The sequence below is a fragment of the Salmo salar genome, chromosome 01, assembly GCF_965601325.2.
Source record: "Salmo salar chromosome 01, fSalSal1, whole genome shotgun sequence".
NCBI lineage: Eukaryota > Metazoa > Chordata > Actinopteri > Salmoniformes > Salmonidae > Salmo > Salmo salar.
In genome coordinates this window covers 30,195,850-30,218,563 of record NC_138291.1, presented here as the reverse complement: position 1 = coordinate 30,218,563, position 22,714 = coordinate 30,195,850, and the positions used below count along the sequence as shown (strand labels likewise).

Genomic DNA, 22,714 nt, shown 5'->3' with positions numbered 1-22,714 from the left:
GTCAAAAAAAGACATCTGTTAGGCACACAACTCCTACTTGTAATGGTCATACATAACTCAATTTCAATGGCCTTAATAAACTGAGTGTACTAAACGTTAAGGACTCGTTCCATGACAGACTGACCGGGTGACAGCTATGAACCCTAATTGAGGTCACTTTTTAAATCCACTTCAAACTGCAATGCTTCTGGGTTTTGCTCAACAGCTTCCTGTGTGTATCAAGAATGTTTTGTACACAACGTATATCCCCATTACCAGTCATGTAGCTGGTCATTTGGTCTGACTCAGCGCAGGGATTTCCCTCAAGCAAAAACAGACAGATTGATTTCCAGCCCTACCCAATGTAAAGGGAGCAATCCATTTGTCTTGTTAGAACCTCGCTACAAGGCACACATTTGTAATCATTAACACCAAGCGATGGCTTTATAAAGAAGGAGAGGGTGAGGAAGGATGGAAGTAAAGCAGGACTTTGTCCGAAACGAGCCCAGGGCCTCGGACTACCAGGGTGTGGTAACACTGGAAGCGCTAGCTCCACAAATCATTCCCAGGAAAGCTGAAGACCCCTAGGCACATATCACCTCTGCTGGGAGCTTGGGCGGTGGGATGGGACCTTATCTTCTCCTGACACCAGGCCCTCTTTCACAACACTGAGGTGCTTAAACACCCAACCCCTCTCTCCTTACCTAACCCAGTCCTCCCTTCTCTACCTCCCTTCGTTTATAATCCATTTTGTCTGCTCTATATATAGTGCGGGTTTGTTTTAAATCCGGACAACGCCCCTGGACAACGCCCCTGGACAACGCCCCTGGACAACGCCCCTGGACAACGCCCCTGGACGGCACTCTGTGTATACAGTAGCATAGGTGTGGTGCGTGTGTGGCAGGTCGGGGGACTTTACTGCATGTTTCACTGTGCTGCAGCACACAGGGATGATCCTAGTCTCTTTCAGAAGGTAAAAGGTTCCGCTGAAGCCCAGACTGGTTTGCATGAGGGCATTACTGTAGTGGATGCAAATGGTGCAGCTTATTCTGTCAGGGCAAAGGGCCACATTCAGATTACTTCAGCCTAATCAATGCTCTGATTGCCTCATGACGTTTGGTATCGAAAACAACTGGTTGCCATACACAAGACAGGAATAAGATATCAGTCTGACTGTACACCATGCTTTTCCTCTAGAGAATCAAATCAAATAAAGAAAAAAACAAGTTGACCAACATTTATAAACAACCAAATCCACTGCACTCCCTTTTTTTAAAGAGAGTGGGAGTCCAGTCTTAAAGATGTTTAAAAGCCTTTATGAGGTATTTTATTGGGCCTGTTAGGACAGCAGTGCTGTAGGCTTTCCTCAGCATGGCACTCTGTGTGCCCATAAATAGACAGTCTCCTGGGTCCTCCTCACCTGCTGGTCCAGCGGGGAAGTTCTTGAGGGAGGGTCTCTCCACCAGTGTGTAGGACTCCCCCACCACAAACACCTTGTAGAGCACCGCGTTGTGGTTGATGAAGCTCTGGATCACACACGGAGGCTTCACATCCTTCAGGTCCTCCTCACTGAAGATGATGGCCATCTGTGGAGAGGGAGAAGAGGTCATCAATACAGTTCATCTCATTTCATTCAGAAACTTGTTCATGTACCATAACATCCATCCAACCGGTTTCCATGACATCCACACATATGAATGTTGACCATATGGGCGGACGGAGAAGTGGCTATCGATTGGGCTGACAGAGAACTGTAGAGTGTTTGATGTGTTAAATGATTATCTAGTTAGAGACGCTAATGGATTACAGGGATTTAGCTAACGATCGAGGGTGTGATTAATCTGTGACCCTAAGCGCAGGTTGCCTAGCGGTTAATAGCGTTGGGCTAGTAACCGAAAGGTCTGGTTCAAATCCCTGAGCCGGCAAGGTGTAAAAAAAGATCTGCCGTTCTGCCCTTGAGCAACACAGTTAACCAACAGCTGTTCCCCAGGCGATGATGATGATGATGTGGATTAAGTCAGCCCCCCGCACCTCTCTGATTCAGAGGAGTTGGGTTAAATGAGGAAGACACATTTCAGTTCAATACATTCAGTTGTGCAACTGACTAGGTATCCCCCTTCCCCACCATGACCCTGGTGGCTCTTACCTCGTGGGAGTTGGTTCCGTGGGCTACTCGTGTTTTGCAAACTGAGAGATGGAGGGAGAGGAAGAAGAACAGGTTGAAAATGTTTGTGAGGAAACCACACTTCCCCAATGGCATCCGTGTTGAGAAACAACATGACCGTCACAAGATGACAGCGGGTTATTTTTACACTGACCACAACTTTCAAAACCCCTTCTCCATAAATGGCTGTCTGCAGACAAGAAAGCTAGGTAAATTGGACATACAAGGTGGCTTAAAAATAGCGGAGGGTTTGAAAATAATTAAGCTAAAAATGTACTTCCAGAAGTTAAACCAAGACATTTATAGTTCAACACTGAAAAGTAATATCATTTATAGTTCAACACTGAAAATAAATAACAAACTAATTGCTGTGTAGCTAATATGTGGATACTAAAACCATTTTTTTATTTTTTATTTTGAGTGTTTGGCAGTTTCCCCATCACTACAAATTGTTTCCTAATGTCAACCCCTACAAAGTGAGGAGGAGGAAGGACCCTGTGTAATCATCTGGGTCAAGTGACAATTCCTCTATCAAACAGGAAAGGGAGGGACTTACTAAATGGGAACGTGAGTCCATGCTTTTCAATCTTCTCCAGTGTATCTGGACCACACTCTGTGTTCAGAACCATGAACGGGGGAGAGCAGATTCTCTCATCTAGTGAGGAAGGGAGATGGAGAGAGGGAGGGGAGACAGAGGAAGGAAAGGAGATGAGTAAGAGAGTAGGAACTAGGAAGGAAAACCACATCTTAATATCAGTGAATCTGTTGAAGGATAAAAATCCCTAAGCATGTCATTCAGAAGTCCTTCTTTGTTTCAGCCTGACTATCCAAGAACAGACTCTCACGCACACAGAAACTCAAAACACACCGACTGACGTGTTCTCTCAGAGATGGCTAGTTTAAAAAAAAAAATGTACCTGTGACGCCAAACATACCCTATTCATACAGCCAAAACACCGACAAGAGAGCTACTTGTCATCTGATGACAGAGGCAGAAGGCCGTCCAATTTTAGACTCACACACAAACACACCACCTGTGTGCGTGTCAGTACCCTGTCATCACTACCTTCCATTATACAGCTGGATTAGAGAACCCTAAAACACACACCTGAGGGAGGAGCAGAGGAGGTAGAGAGGAGAACAGGCTCCTGTTCAAATAAATAAACAAGGAAGCTGCCAACCCTGTCTGGCCTGCTCTGCCCAGAGAGACGCCACAGCACCAGACAACACATAGATCAGGACCAGACAGAAAACAACAGATTGACAGACAACATTATACACGGGACAAGTCCACAGCTCTTCCAAAACCAGACAAGTGTACATACAGTACATGTACAGTACACATACTCAGGATGGGAGTGCTAGTCACACAGACTGTGTAGCACTTTGGAGAATCGAATCAGAGCTTCATTCTCATTGTTTACATAGTGGCCTGCAGCGGTGGCTGTTTCTCCATCTCCTCTCATAAGACTTGAAGTAAGAGGTTCTGCCATCCCAGGAAATGACGGACAAACATCCTGCAGGTAGAACACAGTAAATCTGCCCTCGTGTAAGCCGATACAGGGCTCCAGACTAACGTTTCCCCTGGTGGCACCAGTCCATTATTTGGACGCACCAAGAATGTTCTCCTGGCGTAACGCTATAGAACAAATGAGTCATTTTTAAAAAGTCATCCATGGTGCTTTATTGAAAAAAATACTACGGAGTGATTATAGTATGATTAAATAAATTTAAAAAAATGGTCAAACATGTCCAAGCAGGAATGTATGATTGAAGTATTTTTATGTGCAACATAAACCAGTGATTGCCATGAATTTGGGTTGACAATTAGGCTATTGTTGCTATATTTTTCTGTCAAAATAGGCCTCCAGAATTTTCTGATTTTAAAAATGGCCAATGTGCGGCTCGCGTGAGCCACATCTCAGACATACCAGAGACATATCCGTTATTTAAAAAAAGGTGTTCATAATATGAAACCCTCCTCTCTTCAGCTAGAAACAGCATACCCCTTTTCAAAACTGTGTTAGTGTTTTACCAGCAACTTATTTTGAAATAACACATTTCTCTCACCCTCTTAATAGAGTCCACAGCTGGAGGGAGAGGGAGTGGGAGTGAGCCACAGAAGCCGGCCACGGCAAAACGGGCACTGCAGGGGCAGGGTAGGCTCTTTCATGGCAGAAATTAAAGCACCTTATTTTAGGTGTACTGTTCAACCAAATCATAGTTTTAACTTGCACAGCCAAGTCAAAGGGTCGCAAAATGCGACTAAATGGTCTCAGCCCAGAGCTCTGCTATATTAAAGTTCTGGGCGCTGCTGTAATTTCCTGGCTATCAGAGATAAGGCAGCTCGTTTGACACAGAAAATCAGTGTCCGGGCCAAACCAAGCGCTGGCATATTGCTGCTGATGACAAAAACACAATAGAAACACTACAGTGTTTGTGTTGTGTGGGCAATGTGATGTCGGTGCTTCCGGTGAGTTGTGCTGAGGTCAGGAGAAACCCACAGGACTGTATTACACTGGCTAGTGGCTACACCCCTGAATGCTGCTGAGCTGTGGTCGCAGATAGGCTACACAGACCCACAGCTCAATGATCACATTGTGGATGTGGAGAGCATATAACAAAGACAGAAAAGGTAGAGACAAATCTCACACTTTTCTGGTTCATACACAGTCAATGAACTATATTTCTTTCAACTGTAAACATCTTCATTTATCCACCATCTTTACATACACTACACAAGATGACTTGCGCTTCAGACCAGTCAGGGAGTGAACGCCCAGGCAGTCATGAGCAGCTGACTCAGGAGGGGAGGAGTGATTGGAGGAAGTAGGGGGATCACCAAGGTGTCAAAGCCATTGGTCCGCTTCCCATTTTGCTGGCCCCGTTGTTCAGCATGCGATTTGCACTATATGTAATGTAGCCAATCACAATCCCCTAATACGGATAGGGTAGGTTCTTATAGTAACAAACCGTAAAACAGGCTGTCTTTTGTTAGAATAATCAACAAAAAGGAAGCAATAAATCACCAACAGAACATTTAATAACAATAGAACAATCAACTTAATGAACACAAGTTAAAAGAAATGCGTAAGTATAGAATTCCCTCAGACTGATTTTAAGGTAGCTAAACATTAAAAAATAACCTAGGCACAAACAATCACCACTTGATTGTTCATACAAGATAAATGTGATTGTACTCTGTGCTCCTTAACTTGTATTCGTCTGTGGTGCTCCTGTTCTGTCAGTGGCTATCAATGGAGACGTGTCAGCAGCCTAGGAGTGTGGCGTGATGAGTGAGACAGAGGCCTGGAGGGTTTACCCATCACACTGCTGTTGTTGTGGGAGGGAGGGGATAGTAATGTCGCACTAACGTCACTTAAAAACAATCCAAAGACCCAACATGTATTTTAATTGTGAGAACAAAAACTCACTTTAAATCCAAATAGACTGCCATCACATGTTCCCATACCTGTGGATCGTGACTTGAGCAAAAACAAAGTCTAAAAAAGGCCCAGTTGGAAGCATCAGGCCCAGATAAAGAGAGACTAGAGGGGATATGAGGATGGTGGTGATGGTGAGTGAAGCACACGGTCTGTGTGTTATGCGTTGGTGTCGTGCTTGGCCCTGGCCGTTTGGCTCTGAGTGCAGGGGATCAATCTCCTCCTCTGTCTAAACACTGTGTGCACTCAGCAGACGTTTACGGGACGTCAGTCCGACTCGAAGCAGACAGCATACACCACTGACTGGCCTGACGCTGTGGAACCTCTCAGAGTTTGGGGATCTGGAGTAGGACAGTACTATACCAGACCCAATACTACCATGACAAAACACCCAATTAAAATGAGAGATTCTCATCTTAAAAGGATGTTATCAATAGGGTTTGATCCTTAAGGGAAAAAACAGGACAGTCTTAAGGAGGCCTGGCTGATTGAAATGTTCATACCGGACACTGGTGAACTCTTTCTATAAAGGCAAGCAGCCACCAGTGAAACTGACCTTCACATTTTCTTTGCAAAAGTTATTATCAGCATTATCAAAGGATTACCAAGTAGGCCTATACTGGTAGAAGTCCAGTGTTAACAGTAGATTGAAATCTAAATGTTGCTATTTAAGGCTACATTCCTAGCATTACCAGCTCCTCTTCTATTCCCTTGCTCAGAGCCAAACCAGGGATGTTTTCAAACTCTGTGTGCCCTGCAAGTAAACCCATCATTCTCCAAATCCCGCTGTAAGGAGTTTACAGTAGAAATATAATTATCCATTCATCTTTGTGAGAGAACAACATCTTCAACTCGGCGTCGTAGAGCACCTACGCTGACGTCTTGATTAACTTCATCAGATCAATCCAACAGAACAGGTCCATAAAGGAACAGTGAACTGCTTTGAAGGCAGTCTTTATGTAAGCAAGGCAATCATCTTAGTGGTTTTTATTCAGCCCATGCTGACTATTCTGTGCTGGGGATGGGATGGGCCTGGATGTGTCTGTGCGGTCCTCAGCAGTCCCTCCACAGCTCTTTTTCTTTCATCTGATGAGCCTTTGTATAAATACTGATTTCTTGCATCAGCAGGACACTTGTTATTGTTGGTCGCGTTTGAACCACAAAAACATAGGATTTATGTGGACACCAAATACTCCCCATATAACAAAGCACTACCATAATCCAGTTAAACAAATACCTCAAGAGTCTGGTTCAGTTTGATCCCACAAAAACATCTGTTCATTTAAGGGTGTCCTAGTCCCAGTCCCTTTCTTTTGAAGTGGAAAAGAAATACCAAGACGAAGAGCACCCTGAATCAGATCCTTCACGTTGTACAGCCTGGCGACTGTTGCCATCTTTACAAACACCAAGTGAAATAGAGGCAGCAAGGCTGACTTCTAAACGGAAAAGAGTGGATTCCACCACCTAAAGTAAACAACCGCCCTGCCAAAACAGACTTCGACAACACTCTGGAAAGCTGATGAGCGGAACAATGAGTCATGTGGTGTAGAGGAGACTAATGGGACCAGGAGGACTAACCCCTGTGTAGTTAGGCAACCCCTGTGTAGTTAGGCAACCCCTGTGTAGTTAGGCAACCCCTGTGTAGTTAGGCAACCCCTGTGTAGTTAGGCAACCCCTGTGTAGTTAGGCAACCCCTGTGTAGTTAGGCAACCCCTGTGTAGTTAGGCAAACATTTCACAGGGCTGTCTACTGATCTCCAGGTACACTTATAGAAGTTTAACATGTATCAGCTTACACACAAACAAGCACAAAGCTCTAGTGTTTCCTCCAATTGAGTAGTATTCTTAGCCACTCAGGCAGCCCTCTGACCATGGCAGGCTCTCTGCAGCCTCTGGTACTGGGCAGCCAGCACTGCACTGGGGCTACATGGTCTCAACTGATAAGGAGGAGGAAGTGGCCGTGCCAGAGTGTGCACTTTGGACTTTCCACTCTCATTACAACCAAACAGGAAGAGCAGAAGAGGTTTCACACCAGACAAAATCTGTCCACGAAAATAAGATCACGAAGTGAGTAATTTTTTGTAGAGGTCCAATGAGTGTCAAATTTGGTGAACAAAAAATGGCATTTGTAATTTGCTACGTGAGGCTTATTTGGTCCAACAGAAGTTCCGTAATGGTTTGGTTGTTACGTAGACGCACCAACTGTACATCGGCGTTGTGCCTGTTTGTTCACACGCGCATCTGCACTCTCATTGGCTAGAATGGTTCCACTTGATCTTGCCTCCACCTTCGAGGACATGCATTTCATTTCCATTGTTAGAGCGGTCACAACTATCTTTTCAATATACTATCTCTGCTACAACCCTCCTCTCCATGCTCCCACCAGCACCAGCCACTGGTTGTTGACGACTAGCGCCGAGTCATTTTAGGTCACTTTGGTTTCGGCTCGATTATAAAATAAATAAATCACGGTTTTCTGTAAAGAAATGTTTTACGTTAATTGCACTGTGCATTACGTGGGTTAAATGTTGTAACACTGAATAAAACCATTAATAAAAGTCCCATGGTGGTAGTGACTGACCATTACGGCATCATTTATTCACATTACTTTAATCAAAAATGTGTTTTATTTGATGACTGTGATTTCATCTCTGTAGAGCTGCTGCCTATGCTGTCTCAATCACTATTTTAGTAGTTCTTCGAAATAAAGAAGACACTTTTATGACTGCTGAATACCAACTATCAATCACTTAGATCATGTATTTTCGGGCTCGCGAAGCAACTGCTTTCTATCCCTCTCGATCAAGTGTTCACTCTTCTCTCAGTGACTGCTCCTCACAGAGCGGACAAGTTAAAGCACCAAAGGATTATGGTCATTGTAGTTAATTACCACTTTTATGCACTAAACTATGTAGAATATTGGCCTGTTGGAAACTACAATTCCCTACGTCGCACAGTTCAGACTTGATCTGATTTCTCTCTAAATAAACCGCACATCGAGCTAAATGGAATTCTAATAACTTAACCGACGGTCAATTAGTAAAAAAACTAAAGAATAACCTACATTTGGGTTAATCGCTCAGCACTATTGACTACAGAAACTAACACTTTAATTCACGATCACAAACTGTTTTTTTCTTGTCATGTTGTAATGCGATCTGACGGTTTACATTTCAACATCCCAGTCCAACCTTCCAGAATCTTCTGGGTGAAAACTACAGCATGAGGAGTATTCAAAAGGTTCACCACTTCAGTCACTCAATAGCAGATGCATCACATCATTATAGCAGGCCCCTTATCCAACCATGTCCTATGAGTAAGCAAGCCAGCCAGCCCCCCCCCCCCCCCCCACATAGTCATGTGAACCCATAGGACACACAGAGGCTTCCCTCAATTCAGACAGCTTACAGACCTTGTTACCTAACCACCAACATGTCTATTTGGGAGAAAAAAACAGACATTTTCGGTGTTCTATTTTAAGCAACTGACGCCACTTTACATTCGGAGACATCTCTGATCTATTCCTCTGCGGTGCGGTGCGGTGGTGCGTGCGGTGCGGTGCGGTGCGTGTGGTACGTGCCGTGCGGTGGTGCGTGCGGTGCGTGCGGTGCGGTGCGTGCGGTGCGGTGCGTGCGGTGCGTGCGGTGCGGTGCGTGCGAGTACGGAAGGGTTTTCATGTAATGGCTCCAGGTTTATGTCCCATACCATGTTCTCAGTAAATGAACAGCAGATGAGTCACGTGTGTTTACAGTAGAGAAAAGCTCTGTTGTTAATGTGCCATCATTCCACTGCTCTGCTCCAGTCTCTGGACCCAGACCCAGACAGGCTACACAGCCAGCCCACTGGGGACCATATGCTTCCTGTGACAGAAGATCTAGGTGCTGCTGGCCTGCTGGATGACAGCCTCCTCTAGCTAATACAGCTTTAGTCCATCACTGGATACAACACACACTCTGGTAGAGGCAGGAGCCAGGTTCACCAGGGGTTCACAGAGGGATGGTTCTGTCATAGTGGGAGTTATGCTCCTCTACTGCCTGCATAAAGCACCTGGTAGGAAGCACAACATGATATTATTTAACTACAGGGTGACACGATCCACCGCTGAAATAAGTCACACCACCATCTCCTGGTCACTTTCTCAGAAACTAAATCAAAACAATCTGTTATCACAACCAATCCTTGACACAACAGATAACTCCCTCTAAAAATCCCACATACACACTCCTGTGGGATCTTTTGCGGTCTAGGACTGGCAGTGGCACTGGGGATATTGGGAGTTAAATCATACCAGTGCGAGGCAGTGCCAGTGTTGCGTGTGTGGTACCTTGCATGCAGTCCTCTATCCTGTGGATGAGCTGGTAGGACTTGCAGCGGTCCAGCAGGGTCCTGATGGCTGGGAGGGGATCCAGCACGATGGTCTCAGGGTGGGCCTCAATGTAGTCCTGAAAGGAGGCACCACACACACACACACACACACACACACACACACACACACACACACACACACACACACACACACACACACACACACACACACACACACACACACACACACACACACACACACACACACACACACACACACACACAGGAGATTATGAGGGAGCACACATCCCAGCTAATGTAGGCAGTCTGGACACTGTGCAACACTTACACGTCACAGTAGGACAGGGCTCAGTGTATTTCCATTTTGATACCCTGCTCATTCCTTCATGCCCACTGTGTTGTGTGTCATCATCACCTGTGCCCTGCATGGCAGGCTGTTAGGTCGGCGTGAGGTTTCCTGATTTATATAACCCCACCCCCATCTCTCTATCCTCCTCGTCTCAACACTCCATCCTCCTCTCCAAGCCATCTCCCTCCTCCATCTCTCACTCTCTCCACTTTCACCTCTCTGCACAGTCCTTCTTCCTGCCAGCCTGTCATCATGTCAGTCTTTTAGCTACTCTTCAACACTGGCAGATGCTTTGGCCTAAACATTATGCAAAAGAGTCAACACCCCTCCCCCCCACGTCAGTGAAATCTCATTTTTGCGTAAATACATTTTTAGACATAGGCAAAGAGGTCTAATGTAGCCTAACAAACATACATGCACACACACAGGCACAGAAATGCCTGCCTACACACACCATTTATTTTCCTTGAGACTGAACATCTTTCTGTTGAGAGAGTATGACTCCTGCCAGCGCTGATCAAAACAGTAGTGTTGTTACATAAGACAAACATGTTGCCATCAAAAACTAAAGCCAAACCAATCTTCCAGTGGTTTAAAAGACGTGACAACTCCTCTGAATTTTGGCCATCAATTTGCTTAAAAAAAAGATATATAAAAAATGTCCTATAAATGTGTGTGAGGGAAAAGGGTGGGACAGACAGTGGATTCCTCCATGGGGATGAGAGTGTTGACAGAGTGTGCTAGGTAATAATGGAGAAAGATGTCTACCTACAGGTAGCTGCCATAATAAAAGGAAACACTTTCGTAAATGAGGGTTCTGGCGGCTCTTTTGGTGTGGGGTGCATTTCCTGGCATGGTTTAGGTCCTTTCAACCCATTAAGGCGACCGTATGCTTCCCAGTTGAAACAGCTCCGAAGAGATTGTCCATATATGACGACATTTGGGTACACATGGTTTTCCCCAAGGCAAGCCAAAATTGGTAGCCGAAGTCTATGCCACTTTGTTTGTGATTGGTCAACAGTAAGGATTCTTCATAAAAGTCTGTTGTCATTCAACGAGAGACTGCTCGTTTACATGCACTTTTTGTTACTGAGAAATACTGCACCAAACATCTCAGCTAGATGTAAAATTGCACGACTAAGATCTCATCAGCAGAAGAGTCAAAATGAAATGACAGATTTCTTGAGTCATTTTAGACCAATTTTGACTATTATGAGGAAGTGGATACTGTATACTACGGTGTCTCAAAACGGACAAATGGTACTATTGCCGCTTTTTAAAAGTTTTTCAAGAGAAGGTCTTAAGGGAGTATGCGAGCACACTCGTTGGTTTAGGCGCCAGAGGGCAAGGTAAACACCAATAAATACACAGCCATTCTGAGCAATCACCTTCAACCTACGGTAAAGCATTTCTATCCTGATAGGAGTGGTCTATTCCAGGATGAAAATGCCCCCATCCACAGGGTACAAGTGGTCACTGAATGATTTGATGAGCATGAAAACGATGTAAAGCATATGTCATGGACGCCCAGCCACCAGATCTCAACCCAATTGAATACTTAAGGGAGATTCTGGAGTGGCGCCTAAGACAGTGTTTTCCACCACCATCAGAACATTTTCTGGTGGAAAAATGGTGTCGCATCCCTCCAATAGAGTTCCAGACTCTATGCTAAGGTGCATTGAAGCTGTTCTGGCTCATGGTGGCCCAACACCCTATTAAAACACTATGTTGGCGTTTCCTTTATTTTGCCAGTTAACTGTACATATGCAAATGGTACAGGCCAACATATTATGTATAACCCAATTCATAGGCCTATACTTGAAGGCCAAGTGTTTATTGATGGTGTTCTTCACAATCAACAAGCACTACCTGTGGTTGCCTGTTTTGCAATAGAAGGCAGTTGTGGTATTTCCCCCTAAACGTCCTCTAAGGAAAAGAATACCACATTCACCTAAATCCACAGGATATGGTTGATGCCCTTTAAGATGTAAATAAAGCCTTGCACAGTTAGAGAACATCTAATTCAGTTATAGTCAAAAGAAGTTATGCAAACTATTGGGCAATGTTTGCACAATGAAGTCCAGTGACAGTTCTGATCATTAATGCTGTTTATTTCCATGCCACTGAATGACGGACTGACTAAATGCAAGGCTATATGTGACGTTCAGCGGCAGGGACAAAGTTAAATTCTAATCTCCCTGAAAGAAAACCTGCCCGCCAACTGCTTGTTATATTGCTGTGTAGCGTCTCTGATAGCAATAAGTACTATGCCTCCACACAGCAAGATGGGGATATTCTGAGTCATAAAATACCTACAGGAGGGAGTGGAGATCAAATCAACAGTTGTTAACCAACCCTCCCTTTCAACCATCCTAGTCATCTGCAGCCAAGATCGATATCATTTCAAGAGGTGGGGTCCTTGACTGGCTCTACTGACAGGTACAATAGGCTTGAAGAAGAGGACTGGCCACCCCTCAGAGCCTGGTTCCTCTCTAGGTTTCTTCCTAGGTTCCTGCCTTTCTTGGGAGTTTTTCCTAGCCACCGTGCTTCTACATCTGCATTGCTTGCTGTTTGGGATTTTAGGCTGGGTTTCTGTATATCACTTTGTGACATCAGCTGATGTAAAAAAAAATATATATATATATCTAAAAAAAGGCTTTATAAATAAATTTGATTGATTGATCCCCACTTTTAAAATGGCATAAAAGAAAGGAACTGAACATTGCGTGCTGATGTGACATTAAGATTAATATCTAAAAAAATCTGAGAAGCATTTTGTTCTGTTGATTATCTGTCCCTTGTGAACATCCCCATCTTTCCTTTCCAAATAAGCAGTCAGCAGCAGTGTAGTCTCAGTCCCTGGCAGTGAGGATGGCGTGACTGCACACGATAACAGCAGAGCCCTCTGAGTCATCCAGAGACAGAGGGCGAGAGAAGGGTGGCATGGATAGAGACCACATCTAACACCTTTTAAAGCACTGCCAGATCGATCCACACAAGAACAAACACACAGCAACCATCACCACACACACCTCAGACTTCAAAACACATTCATTTCAAACTGTTCCCACTAAGATGAGACACAAAATGAGTGCACAACATTCATAACACAGGCTGTTCCTGTGAGATACAGAAATACATGACCACTTCCCCCTCTAATTAGCAAAACCACTTTAATTACCAGACGTGTTGTAGTGGTGAAATCTGTCTGTGATGTTGTGGAATCATAGACTGTTGGCCGTTGTAACTCAGGCTCTCCCTCCCTCCACCCCTCACCTGCACTCTCTGCACCAGCAGGACTGACTGGGTGTCGTTCTGGTCAGCCTCCAGGATCAGGTCGGTCAGCTTGTGGATGATGACGTCTAGGGGACCTTGCTCCTCCAGGGGCTGGCTCAGGTCCAGCTGGGGAGACACGGGAGAGGTCAGGGGTTAGAGGTCAACAAGGAAACAAACAAGGAAAGCTACTGTACTACCACTATAGTCATAACCACTGTCTTTTTGTTTTGTATGTTTTTGGTAACACTCTTGCTTAACAATGTAAAATGATGCAGCAGGGGGTGTTTCCTTCCTGCAGAGATACAGAACAAGCTCTGCCTCAACAGGCATAGAGTTATAGGATAGGCCTGGCTGCTGTGGTCAGTAGTGTACTGTAGGTCGATACTGGTGTTGTGAAGCCACTGGGGGAGTTGTGTGGGTCAGCACATATACCCAGAGGACGGACACGCAAGCACACACACGCTCACCCTCTCCAGAAGGAGTGACAGGCTTTGGGGCACAACGGTCACTCTTCTACTGGGCTACATGATGTGTCCAAATCACAAGGAGCCTCTATTGTGATCTAAGCTGAATGGATCCACTGTGGTGTGCGGGAGGGAGGGGGTCAATGTGTGTGTGAGAGACAGTATGTACGGGTGTGTATTCTGATTCTCTAAATCTCCTGATTTGTGTGCTTTAGACCGTACCCTTTTCTAAGGCTGTTTTGTCATCATGTCTGAGTCTCCATTATGTTTGTATGCAACTGTATGCCTGCTTGTGTGTGTGTGTGTACTTCAGTAGGCTCGTCTCCAGCAGAGGGGCCATGCATTTCTGAACTGAAGAAATGGCTCACTGATAGTGAAGAGCTATTTTGAGACACACAAATCAGCAAAAAACTAAAGTCAGACTGAGTCCAGAACTGTCTAATCATACAGCAAGGCCGAGCATGCTCGTTCTTTCCTATAATTAACGATGGGCATTTAGCAGACTAACTGCAATACTTGCTAAATGCAAAAATAACATGCAAATAAATAGGCCTACATGGTATGGAATGACCGTTTGTTCCACTTTATTAAATCTATTGGTACAGTAAAATGGGTGTAAGGCATTGGCCTTATACACAAAGAGGATTTTCCCACAGGTACCAGACTGGTCAAGCATTCTGCACTAGACAAGAACACTGCCCGTCTTCTATATCTGCGTGTACACAGGTAACTCACTTCTGATAAGGAGCACATTGGAAGGCATTGTGTGGGTTGAAAGCATTATGAGGGCTAGATGTCTTTAAAAAGGAGCGTTAGACCGTTATCACTCATTATCACCCACTTTATCAGTAACTGGAGATCTGTCAATAAAATACGTCTAGCTTGCTTAGCTAGTTCAAGCAGCGGGTTCATCTGAGTCATTTGTGTTCAGCATGGGAGCAAAATACAGACACCTTAACGGCACACAGTGGGTCAGTCAGACAGGCAGGTGAACAATAACGTTCAGCACAGAGAGATGTGAAAATTGAAAAGCTGCTAAACACTAACATGGTCTGGCAGTGCAGGGAAGAGGACAGGTCTTACGCTTGGATCACACCGACAGCGTTCTTGCGCAAAATAGTACGCAGCATCATCTGGATGTGTGCAACAAAAGTTCAACATTCACCTTCTGCTACCATTTCTGTCAAGCCGTCTACGCATACAGTTTGGCTCATATGTTCGATAAATCCAACGTATGCACCACACTGAACGCACCGCAACACAATGCTGCAAGGCAAATCACATTTTATTTGTCACATGCACCGAATACAACAGGTGTAAACCTTACAGTGAAATGCTTACTTACAAGCCCTTAACCAACAATGCAACTTTAAGAAAATAACAAAAAAATACATTTTAAGATATGAATAACAAACAATTAAAGAGCACCAGTAAATAACAGCGGGGCTATATACAGGCGGTGCTGGTACAGAGTCAGTGTGCGGGGGCACCATTGTCGAGGTAATTTAGGTAATATGTACATGTAGGTAGAGTTATTAAAGTGATTATGCATAGAAAATAACAGAGAGTAGCAGAAAATAGTCTGGGTAGCTATTTGATTAGCTGTTCAGGAGCATTATGGCTTGGGGTTGAAGCTACTTAGGTGCCTCTTGGACCTAGACTTAGCGCTCCGACAGGGGCAGAAATCCCGGGGGGGACACGACCCCCCCCCATCCTGGGAAAACTATGATTTGTCCCCCCCAATATATCACTGAAACATAACTATGTAATTTAAATAATTGTAATAATACGCAATGAAAGCAATTGTGCTGATTATAGACACTTAATAGCGCGTTTTTAACCTGTTATGGCTAGGGGGCAGTATTTTCACGGCTGGATAAAAAACGTACCCGATTTAATCTGGTTACTACTCCTGCCCAGTAACTAGAATATGCATATAATTATTGGCTTTGGATAGAAAACACTCCAAAGTTTGTAAAACTGTTTGAATGGTGTCTGTGAGTATAACATAACTCAAATGGCAGGTCAAAACCTGAGAGATTCCTTTACAGGAAGTGGCCTGTCTGACCATTTCTTGAACTTATTTGCCATCTCTATCTTTTACAAAGGATCTCTGCTCTAACGTGACACTTCCTACGTCTTCCATGGGCGCTCAGAGCCCGGGAAAAAACAGAATGTCGTCATCCCAGCCCCAGGCTGAAACACATTATCGCCTTTCTCAAGTGGCCGATCAAGGGACTGTGGGCTTAGGCGCGTGCCCTGGCCGCCCCCGTCTTTGTGATTTTTCCTCTGTTTGCCGAAAAGGAGATTCCCGGTCGGAATATTATCGCTTTTTTACGAGATAAAATGCATAAAAATTGATTTTAAACAGTGGTTGACATGCTTCGAAGTACGGTAATGGAATATTTAGAATTTTTTTGTCACGAATTGCGCCATGCGCACGACCCTGATTTACCATTTCGGATAGTGTCTGGGACGCACGAACAAAACGCCGCTATTCGGATATAACGATGGATTATTTTGGACCAAACCAACATTTGTTATTGAAGTAGCAGTCCTGGGAGTGCAATCTGATATTGGTGAGTGCTAAACTTGCCGGGTGTCTAAATAGCTAGCCCGTGATGGCTGGGCTATGTACTTAGAATATTGCAAAATGTGCTTTCACCAAAAAGCTATTTTAAAATCGGACATATCGAGTGCATAGAGGAGTTCTGTATCTATAATTCTTAAAATAATTGTTATGCTTTTTGTGAACGTTTATCGTGAGTAATTTAGTAAATTGCTAGCAAATTCCCCGGAAGTTTGCGGGGGGGTATGCTAGTTCTGAACGTCACATGCTAATGTAAAAAGCTGTTTTTTGATATAAATATGAACTTGATCGAACAAAACATGCATGTATTGTATAACATAATGTCCTAGGTGTGTCATCTGATGAAGATCATCAAAGGTTAGTGCTGCATTTAGCTGTCTTCTGGGTTTTTGTGACATTATATGCTAGCTTGAAAAATGGGTGTCTGATTATTTCTGGCTTGGTACTCTGCTGACATAATCTAATGTTTTGCTTTCGCTGTAAAGCCTTTTTGAAATCGGACAGTGTGGTTAGATAAAGGAGAGTCTTGTCTTTAAAATGCTGTGAAATAGTCATATGTTTGAAAAATTGAAGTTTTTGTATTTTTGAGGAATTTGTAATTCGCACCACGCCTATCATTGGATATTGGAGCAGGTGTTCCGCTAGCGGAACGTCTAGATGTAAGAGGTTAAGTTTCAAAAGATTGCGACCCCCCCACCCTTTGCCTCACAATGGTGGGGGGGGCAAAGGCGGAGGTGTTGCTAACATTTACGATAGCAAATTTCAATTTACAAAAAAAACAAACAATGACGTTTTCGTCTTTTGAGCTTCTAGTCATGAAATCTATGCAGCCTACTCACTCACTTTTTAAAGCTACTGTTTACAGGCCTCCTGGGCCATATGCAGTGTTTCTCACTGAGTTCCCTGAATTCCTATCGGATCTTGTAGTCATAGCAGATAATATTCTAATTTTTGGTGACTTTAACATTCACATGGAAAAGTCCACAGACCCACTCCAAAAGGCTTTCGGAGCCATCATCGACTCAGTTGGTTTTGTCCAACATGTCTCTGGACCTACTCACTGCCACAGTCATACTCTGGACCTAGTTTTGTCCCATGGAATAAATGTTGTGGATCTTAATGTTTTTCCTCATAATCCTGGATTATCGGACCACCATTTTATTGCGTTTGCAATTGCAACAAATAATCTGCTCAGACCCCAACCAAGGAGCATTAAAAGTCGTGCTATAAATTCTCAGACAACCCAAAGATTCCTTGATGCCCTTCCAGACTCCTTCTGCCTACCCAAGGACGTCAGAGGACAAAAATCAGTTAACCACCTAACCGAGGAACTCAATTTAACCTTGCGCAATACACTAGATGCAGTTGCACCCCTAAAAATTAAAAACATCTGTCATAAGAAACTACCTCCCTGGTATACAGAAAATACACGAGCTCTGAAGCAAGCTTCCAGAAAATTGGAACGGAAATGGCGCCACACCAAACTGGAAGTCTTCCGACTAGCTTGGAAAGACAGTACCGTGCAGTATCGAAGAGCCCTCACTGCTGCTCGATCATCCTATTTTTCCAACTTAATTGAGGAAAATAAGAACAATCCAAAATGTCTTTTTGATACTGTCGCAAAGCTAACTAAAAAGCAGCATTCGCAAATGGAGGATGGCTTTCACTTTAGCAGTAATACATTTATGAACTTCTTTGAGGAAAAGATCATGATCATTAGAAAGCAAATTACGGACTCCTCTTTAAATCTGGGTATTCCTCCAAAGCTCCATTGTCCTGAGTCTGCACAACTCTGCCAGGACCTAGGATCAAGGGAGATACTAAAGTGTTTTAGTACTATATCTCTTGACACAATGATGAAAATAATCATGGCCTCCAAACCCTCAAGCTGCATACTGGACCCTATTCCAACTAAACTACTGAAAGAGCTGCTTCCTGTGCTTGGCCCTCCTATGTTGAACATAATAAACGTCTCTCTATCCACCAGATGTGTACCAAGCTCACTAAAAGTAGCAGTAATAAAGCCTCTCTTGAAAAAGCCGAATCTTGACCCAGAAATTATAAAAAACTATCGGCCTATATCGAATCTTCCATTCCTCTCAAAAAAAATTGAAAAAGCTGTTGCACAGCAACTCACTGCCTTCCTGAAGACAAACAATGTATACGAAACGCTTCAGTCTGGTTTTAGACCCCATCATAGTACTGAGACTGCACTTGTGAAGGTGGTAAATTACCTTTTAATGACGTCAGACCGAGGCTCTGCATCTGTCCTCGTGCTCCTAGATCTTAGTGCCGCTTTTGATACCATCGATCACCACATTCTTTTGGAGAGATTGTAAACCCAAATTGGTCTACATGGACAAGTTCTGGCCTGGTTTAGATCTTATCTGTCGGAAAGATATCAGTTTGTCTCTGTGAATGGTTTGTCCTCTGACAAATCAACTGTAAATTTCGGTGTTCCTCAAGGTTCCGTTTTAGGACCACTATTGTTTTCACTATATATTTTACCTCTTGGGGATGTCATTCGAAAACATAATGTTAAATTTCACTGCTATGCGGACGACACACAGCTGTACATTTCAATGAAACATGGTGAAGCCCCAAAATTGCCCTCGCTAGAAGCCTGTGTTTCAGACATAAAGAAGTGGATGGCTGCAAACTTTCTACTTTTAAACTCGGACAAAACAGAGATGCTTGTTCTAGGTCCCAAGAAACAAAGAGATCTTCTGTTGAATCTGACAATTAATCTGGATGGTTGTACAGTCGTCTCAAATAAAACTGTGAAGGACCTCGGCGTTACTCTGGACCCTGATCTCTCTTTTGAAGAACATATCAAGACTGTTTCAAGGACAGCTTTTTTCCATTACTTTTTCCGTTACTTCTAGGCTGGACTACTGCAATGCTCTACTTTCCGGCTACCCGGATAAAGCACTAAACAAACTTCAGTTAGTGCTAAATACGGCTGCTAGAATCCTGACTAGAACCAAAAAATTGTATCATATTACTCCAGTGCTAGCCTCCCTACACTGGCTTCCTATTAAGGCAAGGGCTGATTTCAAGGTTTTACTGCTAACCTACAAAGCATTACATGGGCTTGCTCCTACCTATCTTTCCGATTTGGTCCTGCCGTACATACCTACACGTACGCTACGGTCACAAGACGCAGGCCTCCTAATTGTCCCTAGAATTTCTAAGCAAACGGCTGGAGGTAGGGCTTTCTCCTATAGAGCTCCATTTTTATGGAATGGTCTGCCTACCCATGTGAGAGACACAGACTCAGTCTCAACCTTTAAGTCTTAACTGAAGACTTATCTCTTCAGTAAGTCCTATGATTAAGTATAGTCTGGCCCAGGAGTGTGAAGGTGAACGGAAAGGCTGGAGCAACGAACCGCCCTTGCTGTCTCTGCCTTGCCGGTTCCCCTCTTTCCACTGGGATTCTCTGCCTCTAACACTATTACAGGGGCTGAGTCACTGGCTTACTGATGTTCTTCCATGCCGTCCATGGGAGGGGTGCGTCACTTGAGTGGGTTGAGTCACTGACGTGGTCTTCCTGTCTGGGTTGGCGCCCCCCCCTTGGGTTGTGCCATGGCGGAGATCTTGGTGGGCTATACTCGGCCTTGTCTTACGACGGTAAGTTGGTGGTTGTAGACATCCCTCTAGTGGTGTGGGGGCTGTGCTTTGGCAAAGTGGGTGGGGTTATATCCTGCCTGTTTGGCCCTGTCCGGGGGTATCATCGGATGGGGCCACAGTGTCTTCTGATCCCTCCTGTCTCAGCCTCCAGTATTTATGCTGCAGTAGTTTATGTGTCGGGGGGCTAGGGTCAGTCTGTTACATCTGGAGTATTTCTCGTCTTATCCGGTGTCCTGTGTGAATTTAAATATGCTCTCTCTAATTCTCTCTTTCTCTCGGAGGACCTGAGCCCTAGGACCATGCCTCAGGACTACCTGGCATGATAACTCCTTGCTGTCCCCAGTCCACCTGGCCATGCTGCTGCTCCAGTTTCAACTGTTCTGCCTGCGGCTATGGAACCCTGACCTGTTCACCGGACGTGCTTGTTGCACCCTCGACAACTACTATGATTATTATTATTTGACCATGCTGGTCATTTATGAACATTTTAACATCTTGACCATGTTCTGTTATAATATCCACCCGGCACAGCCAGAAGAGAACTGGCCACCCCTCATAGCCTGGTTCGTCTCTAGGTTTCTTCCTAGGTTTTTGCCTTTCTAGGGAGTTTTTCCTAGGGAGTTTTTCCTAGCCACCATGCTTCTTTCACATGCATTGCTTGCTGTTTGGGGTTTTAGGCTGGGTTTCTGTACAGCACTTTGAGATATCAGCTGATGTACGAAGGGCTATATAAATAAATTTGATTTGATCCACTGCTAGTTCCTTAGCTTGCTAGGTAACGTAGAGGTCGTATCTACTGTCTGAAAGGCACTCAATGCACGTAACTGACGTGAGGTTAATCCAGTCAATCGCGCACACACACTAGCTGAATTTGCAGAGCTAGCGCGCAAATATTAACTATTAAGCTAGCTAGTACCTATTCCATTTATGTGGCGTCGTCAAAGATGGAATCTTTGCTATCGTCAATTTATTCCAAGATCAGCATGCATGTAAGTTAGTGCTTCAAAGTCCCTGTGATAAGGTTAGCGATAAACTGAACAGAACTACACTCTCTTCTACCATTGTTTTAAATATATTTAATGGTCTCGTTGGAAAAGCTAAATTGTCGCAAGGGAACTTTTATTTATATATTTTATTTCACCTTTATTTAACCCGAGTAGCAAAGATTATAGCAAACACCACTGAATTGGTGCTCGCTAGCTTTGCAAATTCAGCTATTGTTAGAAGCCAGCCAATATGAAACAAAAATTAAAATTACAAAAGGTTGCAGCATATGTTGTGTAAATGGTGAACTCATACAGCTGTCAACTCGTCACTGTAATCCGTTTCACATTTGCTAGCTACCTTTTAGATCGAAGCCCATATAGAATGATAGAAGATAAGATGATAGAAGCCCATCTCCTACTGTAAATAACCTACATACTGTGTGTGTGTGTAGCCAACCAGGTAAAAAAAATGGCAGAAAAAAGACGGACATCAGAGTATTTTTCAGTACACCAAAACGCAAAGTAAGAACCCTAGTAGCCTAATATCTCAAAGACTAGTTGATAAAATGTTCATAAGAAAGAAATGAAATTCTAATGGAAATGTTTCACAATGATGTCATTAGGCAGAGCAGGCAACAGATGGCACACAGACAGCAGAGTTGGGGACAGATATACGTACGGCAAACACCTTATTTCTTTGGTTCCTCAATATACATTTACCATATTAAACGTAGGCTGTGTGTTACAGCACTACTTTTGGTGTCCCCCTCAGGAATTGCTCGAGAAAATGTAATGTAATTGTCCCCTCCAAAGTTGATATCAGATTTTCGCCCCTGCGCTCCGATACCGCTTGCCATGCGGTAGCAGAGAGAACAGTCTATGACTAGGGTGGCTGGAGTCTGACAATTTTTTAGGGCCTTCCTCTGATACCGCCTGGTATAGAGGCCCTGGATGGCAGGAAGCTTGGCCCTGGTGATGTACTGGGCCGTACGCACTACCCTCTGTATTGCAGTTGCCATACCAGGCAGTGATGCAACCCGTCAGGATGCTCTCGATGGTGCAGCTGTAAAACCTTTTGAGGATCCGAGGACCCATGCCAAATCTTTTCAGTCTCCTGAAGGGGAATAGGTTTTGTTGTGCCCTCTTCACGACTGTCTTAGTGTGCTTGGACCATGTTAGTTTGATGGTGATGTGGACGCCAAGGAACTTGAAGCTCTCAACCTGCTCCACTACAGCCCCGTCAATGAGAATGAGGGCGTGCTCGGTTCTCATTTCCTGTAGTCCACAAATCTCAAATGCAGAGTTTCATTGGAAATGAACGTAATTCTGGTGTACCAAAATGCAATGACGCAGTCAGTGTGATCGAAGCGTTAGTGCTGGGCAGAGCCCGTCAGTCGCAGTACAGGGCAGGCTGTTTAATCATTTTAGGAAAAGTAATGGATAGATGACTCATTAGCCTAACCTTGGTCCTGCTCTTGTAAATGCTTACAAATTAAAATAAATAAAAA

General features: G+C 44.1%; 1 protein-coding gene across 5 annotated transcripts in view; it reads right to left on the bottom strand.

Moving 5' to 3' along the window:
• Window positions 1–22,714, bottom strand: part of LOC106597151 (inositol-tetrakisphosphate 1-kinase-like) — a 49,666-nt gene that overhangs the window by 4,874 nt on the left and 22,078 nt on the right. For all 5 annotated transcript variants that reach the window (XR_006769515.2, XM_014188432.3, XM_014188397.3 and 2 more), the window contains exons 4-8: window positions 13,537–13,662; window positions 9,910–10,027; window positions 2,700–2,798; window positions 2,126–2,166; window positions 1,400–1,565 (exon numbers count right to left, since the gene is read on the bottom strand). Coding sequence is in view for 4 of the 5 variants with exons in the window: in XM_014188432.3 (XP_014043907.1) it covers window positions 1,400–1,565; window positions 2,126–2,166; window positions 2,700–2,798; window positions 9,910–10,027; window positions 13,537–13,662 (550 nt within the window). In the remaining variant the exon portion in view is untranslated. The remainder of the gene's footprint in view (window positions 1–1,399; window positions 1,566–2,125; window positions 2,167–2,699; window positions 2,799–9,909; window positions 10,028–13,536; window positions 13,663–22,714) is intronic.